The 7,902-nt window shown below is 43.0% G+C and overlaps 1 protein-coding gene across 1 annotated transcript; it reads right to left on the reverse strand.

The window, feature by feature from the left end:
• Positions 1-4,638: 4,638 nt before the first annotated feature.
• On the reverse strand, positions 4,639-6,246 carry LOC123440531. The gene has a single exon (XM_045117096.1). It carries the CDS (start codon positions 6,051-6,053, stop codon positions 5,499-5,501), a length of 555 nt encoding a protein of 184 aa, XP_044973031.1. The 5' UTR covers positions 6,054-6,246; the 3' UTR covers positions 4,639-5,498.
• Positions 6,247-7,902: the final 1,656 nt, after the last annotated feature.

The raw sequence follows: 7,902 nt of genomic DNA on the forward strand, positions 1-7,902 counted from the left end.
ATGGGTGTTAGATTTATTACAATGTAATTCACATGGTGATGTGAGGGCTAGATTATTGACTCTAGTGCAAGTGGGAGACTGTTGGAATTATGCCCTAGAGGCAATAATAAATGTATAGTTATTATTATAATTCCTGTATCAAGATAATAGTTTATTATCCATGCTATAATTGTATTGAATGAAGACTCATTTACATGTGTGGATACATAGACAAAACACCGTCCCTAGCATGCCTCTAGTTGGCTAGCCAGTTGATCGATGATAGTCAGTGTCTTCTGATTATGAACAAGGTGTTGTTGCTTGATAACTGGATCACGTCATTGGGAGAATCACGTGATGGACTAGACCCAAACTAATAGACGTAGCATGTTGATCGTGTCATTTTGTTGCTACTGTTTTCTGCGTGTCAAGTATTTATTCCTATGACCATGAGATCATATAACTCACTGACACCGGAGGAATGCTTTGTGTGTATCAAACGTCGCAACGTAACTGGGTGACTATAAAGATGCTCTACAGGTATCTCCGAAGGTATTAGTTGAGTTAGTATGGATCAAGACTGGGATTTGTCACTCCGTGTGACGGAGAGGTATCTCGGGGCCCACTCGGTAATACAACATCACACACAAGCCTTGCAAGCAATGTAACTTAGTGTAAGTTGCGGGATCTTGTATTACGGAACGAGTAAAGAGACTTGCCGGTAAACGAGGTTGAAATAGGTATACGGATACTGACGATCGAATCTCGGGCAAGTAACATACCGAAGGACAAAGGGAATGACATACGGGATTATACGAATCCTTGGCACTGAGGTTCAAACGATAAGATCTTCGTAGAATATGTAGGATCCAATATGGGCATCCAGGTCCCTCTGTTGGATATTGACCGAGGAGTCTCTCGGGTCATGTCTACATAGTTCTCGAACCCGCAGGGTCTGCACACTTAAGGTTCGACGTTGTTTTATGCGTATTTGAGTTATATGGTTGGTTACCGAATGTTGTTCGGAGTCCCGGATGAGATCACGGACGTCACGAGGGTTTCCGGAATAGTCCGGAAATGAAGATTGATATATAGGATGACCTCATTTGATTACCGGAAGGTTTTCGGAGTTACCGGGAATGTACCGGGAATGACGAATGGGTTCCGGGAGTTCACCGGAGGGGGGCAACCCACTCCGGGGAAGCCCATAGGCATTTGGGGGGGTCACACCAGCCCTTAGTGGGCTGGTGGGACAGCCCACCAATCCCCTATGCGCCAAGAGAGAAAAAATCAAAGGAAAGAAAAAAAAAGGAAGAAGTGGGAAGGGGGAAGGACTCCCTCCCACCAAACCAAGTAGGACTCGGTTTGGGGGGGGGGGGGAGAGTCCTCCCCCCTGGCTCGGCCGACCCCTTGGGGATCCCTTGGACCCCCAAGGCAAGGTCCCCCTCCCTCCTCCTATATATATGGGGCTTTTAGGGCAGATTTGAGACGACTTTCTCACGGCTGCCCGACCACATACCTCCATAGTTTTTCCTCTAGATCGTGTTTCTGCGGAGCTCGGGCGGAGCCCTGCTGAGACAAGATCATCACCAACCTCCGGAGCGCCGTCACGCTGCCGGAGAACTCTTCTACCTCTCCGTCTCTCTTGCTGGATCAAGAAGGCCGAGATCATCGTCGAGCTGTACGTGTGCTGAACGCGGAGGTGCCGTCCGTTCGGTACTAGATCGTGGGACTGATCGCGGGATTGTTCGCGGGGCGGATCGAGGGACGTGAGGACGTTCCACTACATCAACCGCGTTCTCTAACGCTTCTGCTGTACGATCTACAAGGGTACGTAGATCACTCATCCCCTCTCGTAGATGGACATCACCATGATAGGTCTTCGTGCGCGTAGGAAAATTTTTGTTTCCCATGCGACGTTCCCCAACAAAAAAGAGGATCATTTAAAAGTCATCCAGAAAGTTTGGTAGGAGTACTCTGCTGATGATCCTTTGGCCTCCCTACTTGTGGATTTGATAAGGCAATTTCCTCCAAGTGCTTCCATGTAGCCTCATGTTTTTAATTGCATCGCAGCTTATTAAAATTCATTATCCTAAAACTTCTTGAGGCACACCTCAAATAGTACATGGTCCAATAATTTTTTGAGAATGTTAAGGCTCAAGCTTTGAACTGTCTAATTGGAGTGACCTTTTGTATTTCATTCTAATGCAGGAAGGATTATGGGCACTAACACCTTGCTGTTTTGTTTAATCAAACCCTCGATATGAACATTGTTTTACATAAACATAGCTCTCTCTGCCACCTGCAAAATGAAGAAAGAATATGCATACATACCTTATATATTGAATAAGTAGCAAGGGAGTATTAGCTTGATCCATCCTGCTGCTAGAAATTACCACATTACAGACTCACTAGGTAAAATACTAAGTACATATGATTGTTCCTGAATGTGGGCTGAAAATGCATATACAATGACACACAATAACCAACAAATAAAAATGAAAGAGTCCACCTTTCCAGCCTCAACAGAAAGCAAACAATGGATATACTAATTTAAGGATATATTTTACTGGAAAAAGAGGAAAATCTGCTTGTTTAGTTGATATTAGGACAATGCCAGCTTCGACACAGGAGATAGTGAGGAGAGGAAGTATGATATTGTTGACAATACCGTCTAATGTGCATGAAAAACCTAAATGTATATGTTAGACATAATTAATATTAAATAATTGTAATATATGTATACCCGTTGCAACGCACCCGGGCGTGGCGACACGGACGACCGGGTTGAAGTGGGGTGGCGCGGGAGGCCAGCGGGCAGGGGCGGTGCGGACGACCGGGACCGCACGGGGCGGAGTGGCGCTGTCCGATGCCCGGATTCCTACTACTATAGGTGACTGGAGAGTAGGTGCTCGTGAAGGTTCACACTTCAGTTTTAGATACCTGCGGATTTAGACACTTCTATGAAGTCGGATACCGGAATGGGTTTCTTGTTTTTTATAGAAACGAATTTGTTTCTTGTTGTGTTCAAGTGTCTACCATCTTGCAATGAACTGTGTCGCCGAGCCAAAGTCTTTGCTTGCGCTGCGGAGACATCCACTTCTTTCTCTAAAACTGTGACGAACCAGATCTTCAGGAGATCCCAGTTTCATGCCTTTTTCAATCCTGATTTTTTCTTTCGTTCTGCAAGTTCATCTGATGGTTATTGCACTGTTCTCAACTTTGATTTGAGTGTTTTGTGCTGACTGCTGCTACTTTTGGTTGTGTCTGGCAGGGGAAGTTCTTGGGTAAAGTTGTTTGTTTTTCTTGGAAAATGAAAGCCTATTTGCCTACAGTATGCTTACTATCGAGGATTACTATGTCTCTGTGTTCCCGGTATGTGTTTGTTTGTGAAACTCTGTTGATATTTTTGATTGAAATCTGTATGCAAAAAATGTGTCTCGCCTCCTTTCTCTGAATGTTGCAATAGATTATTTAATTGATGATCTGAATGAAGCCAGTAGTACTTAGTAGCATAATTCTAGCACTTCTTTTTTATCTTACCTACTAATAAAGTACGGATCGCTTCTGCCGTACGTCATTAAATTTACCTCTAAAGTTGACCAAAATTACCCACCAATGCCACCCGTAAGTGACAAAAACGATTCGTTTTTTAAACTCCGATTCGGTTTTTCTTTCTAATTCTAAAAAACTTGTTCCTCTATTTGATCTCAAGCGTGACGCTAGCCCAGACGATTTGGTCCTGGTCGTCCAGCCTAGGAGACCTAGGTTCGATCCCTAGGGCGGCCTACAACCCTTTTTTCTTATTTTTTGCACTTCTTCTACTTTTTTTAAAGAAATGTCAGCTTTGTAGACAAAAAAGTTTCCATATATACAAAAAAATGTAGAGTGTGTTTGGATAATAAATAATATATTTTTGTTACATTTTGAAAAATATTGATCATGTATTTAAAAAACTTTAATGTGCATAAAAAATGTTTCCACTGTATAAGAAAACATATACAAAAATATATAATGTGTATGGAACAAAGTAGACATAAAAATAGAATTTTTCAAAAATGTTAATCGTGTATTTGGATAATGTAAAACATGTATATAAAAACGTTCATGATGCATACAAAATATGTAAAATGTGTATTAAAAAACTAGACATCAAAACTAAATAAAGTTTCTGATTTCACATGCAGAAAAATGTATCTAATGTATAAAAAGTATGCAATGTTGTTTATACAAGCTTTACGTTAACAAATGGCTTAGCTCTGATTTTTCATATATATAAACTGTTTTGTTAATAATTTTTAAAAAATATTGATGTTGATATGCAACCATGAACATTTGGTATATATGTACTTACAAATTGATTATTTTCGATGAAGCTGCCTAATATGTTTGCAATCAAAAGGATTACAAATGCAAACACATATATTAGCAAGATAAAAATAATACTCTTATGCATATGCTATCATTAATTAACAAAACATACTTTGCCATCTTCATCATAATGCAGATATTTTGTTGGCATCATCGAGGAGAACAGAGACCATGCAACTTGAAACATCAAGTAAGATCATATCCATGTTTACTTATTATATGTTCATTAATAATATAAGTTCACAAGACATGGATTTAAATTGTTTGGAATACTTGTACTCAATGTTCTTTTATGCTTTTATTTCTTGATTTGTTCATTAAATATGCATCGAGTTGGTATATACTCCCTCTCTAACTAAGTATACTGAACATATTGAATGTTTTTCTCAAAGAGAGAGAAGAAGAGAGATCTTATGACTGACCACAATCAAACACGTTTTTATTGTATGAGCATTGAGGCCATTGACGACAACACAAATGTGATGTCATGTGGAACTGAAAAATGTGGGCCTATTAAGGTCTTGAGTCGTAGTTATTGGGTTAAGAGTGTGTGTTATTTTCTCTTTCGTTGCAACGCACGGGCTCTTTTGCTAGTCCTGTAAAAACATGTATGTCTAGCATTTTTCATGGCACAAACTGATCAAGTGTATTAAACACATTATTGTTTAGAACAACCTATTGCTTTGAACCATGCATTACAACTACATGTATATTTAATAAAGAAGATGATACAATGTCAAAGAAGGCACGGTCCCTATAATTTAGTATCCATGATACTTGACAGAAAATGGGGTAATATACAAACCCTTTACACCAAACACGGTAACAGGCAGACATATAGAGTCAATAACACAGATATTATAACTCTGCTAAAAAAACACAGATATTAACACCGGCACGCAAATTATATACACGAAATGGCGCAAACTGATCATGCGTATTAAACACATTATTGTTTAGAACGGCCTACAGTGTAAAAACAACATGTCATGAGCTTGCAACCGCGTAAAGTTACAAATTAACCTCATGTCGTCTGCTTCCCGCGTGGTAAACAAAGATGAAGCCACAGTACTTGTAAAACTACCCAACGAACGAGGCGACATACGGTCGAAAAATGGAAACCACCGCGGTTAAGATTCAGCCAAACTTTACCTTCCCACCACGGAGGCAATCATCCCATGCAGCCTGCCGGTTCCCCCGCCGGAGCGCCGGGCGCGGAAGCACAGGGTAGACGTCGGTGACCCCGCCCCGCCGTCCGCCTCTTCGTCCTCTCCCCTTGACGTCGACGAGAAGGACGACCGCGGCGGGCTCGCCACCAGCCTCTTCCTCCGGCTGCACTCCTTGGACGCCGTGGGAGACGGCATCGTGTGGCTCCTGCGGAACATCGTTGGGACGAAGCTGGCCGGCTTGGAGGACGAGAGCAGCTTCTTGGAGGACTCTGACTTGGCGATCTTCGTCTTGGTGTAGTAGGAAGGTGGCGGCGTGATGGGCGGGAGCGCCCTGGACGAGACGCCGTCGTTCTTGGGCGTCCCCGGCGCCGACTCCCATAGGAAAGGCACCGAGCCGGCGGAGGCGACGCCGTAGTAGTTGCGGAAGGAGGGGTTGGAGAGGGAGGCGTCCGGAGCGAGGAGGCGGCTGGCCATGGTGGTCGGCCTCTCCTCCTGCATCATCACGTCCCGGAGCGTCCTCTGGCTCGAGCTCATCCTCGCTTTGCCTGGCTAGTTTTGTTCGTCTCTTCCTCTAGATGAGACTAGACGCAATGCGAGTTCGGAATCTAGCGAGATACGTACTAGTTGAAATGTGAGGTGCACTATGCTGACCTTGCCGCGGAGAGAGGGAGAGCGGAAGAGAGAGCAGACATGAGGCATGTGATCCGGGGCAAGTAGCACATGGATCCAGTAGGTCTGCCTCTGACTTTGGGATGGTTTAATGGCATGGCACATAAACATATCACACCCAGAGACGAATGGGCCATGACTTGCTTCGGTTAACCATATACCTGTCGGCATCCCAGGTGGCTGGTTCGAGTTGGCTCCAACGGCCAGAACAATGACGTCACCCCCGCCCCGCCGGCGATGGTGCGTTCCAGGTCTTATTTCACAGTGCCGATGACCTCTCGTGGGCCGTTCACAGTGGGACGGTGGAAGTCCATTACTTCGCTTTGTTCGGACGATCATGCTTATGGGAGTGAAGTCTGAAATAAACCTTGTCTTTGTTGGGTCCGTCGGAATCAGACCCCCAACTTCTAATCTCTAAAATCGACACTCCATCTCTCGAATCACGGCCGTCAGAGCCCCTAAACCCATATTAAGAGTGGGATCGGTGACGTGGAACCGCGGGCCGCAGAGTTTGCTGATTACTTGGGACACGTGTGTTCAGCCCCCATCCCCAAACCCTCTCTCTTTTCACAGCAGATTCTGCACTTTTTTGACAGCAAATAGAGCTCTAAAATCCAAAACATTTTTGACAGCAAATATGCTTTAAAATTCTGCACTTTTTGACAGCAAGTAGAGCTCTAAAATTCTGCACTTTTTTGACAGCAAATATACTCTAAAATCCTAGACTTTTTTGACAGCAAATATGCTATAAAATCCTGCGCTTTTTGATAGCAAGTAGAACTCTAAAATTCTGCACTTATTTGACAACAAGTAGAGCTCTTAAATTCTGCACTTTTTTTTACAGAAACCACACATCCTGCACTTTTTGACAGCAAGTAGAGTTCTAAAATTCTGCACTTATTTGACAACAAGTAGAGCTCTTAAATTCTGCACTTTTTTTTTACAGAAACCACACATCCTGCACTTTTTGACAGCAAGTAGAGTTCTAAAATTCTGCACTTATTTGACAACAAGTAGAGCTCTTAAATTCTGCACTTTTTTTTACAGAAACCACACATCCTGCATTTTTTGACAGCAAGTAGAGTTCTAAAATTCTGCACTTATTTGACAACAAGTAGAGCTCTCAAATTCTGCACTTTTTTGTACAGAAACCACACACAAGAGCAGAGGGAATAAATATTTTGACAGTACCAGGTTGCAATATTATACTTGACCACAAAAGAGCAGAGTAGCAGAAACACATATCCAGTACATGACCAAAGGAGCACACATAACCAGGGATTGGAACTATTAATAGGAACTAGTACACACTAACTGTAGCATCCAAAAGACAACTCCATAAGTAGAACTCCATCCGCCATAAGGTTCAGTAACTCCCACTAGCTGTAAAATATGCCATAAACCCAGTTTGTGAGCCTCTTCATGTAGTTGTGCTACCTCTAGGGACAACATTCCTTCTCCCTCTGACTGTCGTTGTGCTACCTCCATGGACATCATTGCCTCTCCCTCTGCCTCTAGCTGCAGCTTGAGAGGGTGCAGCTTCAGATCTTGCTGCAGCTTGAGACCTTGTTGAAGCTCTAGCTGATGCAGCCCTACTTGTACATGCATCTGTCTGTGCTTGCTGCAAGGAAAACAGAGCAGTCAAACAACAATTGCTCTTTTGGTAAAAAATCAACACAACATGAAAATAAAATTACCTCTGTTTCCCTCACTT

The sequence above is a fragment of the Hordeum vulgare genome, chromosome 3H (assembly GCF_904849725.1).
Source record: "Hordeum vulgare subsp. vulgare chromosome 3H, MorexV3_pseudomolecules_assembly, whole genome shotgun sequence".
Taxonomy (NCBI): Eukaryota; Viridiplantae; Streptophyta; class Magnoliopsida; order Poales; family Poaceae; genus Hordeum; species Hordeum vulgare.

What these genes read in the sequence shown, in the direction of transcription:
- LOC123440531 (XM_045117096.1), bottom strand. Translation starts at nt 6,053, where the DNA reads ATGAGCTCGAGCCAGAGGACGCTCCGGGACGTGATGATGCAGGAGGAG.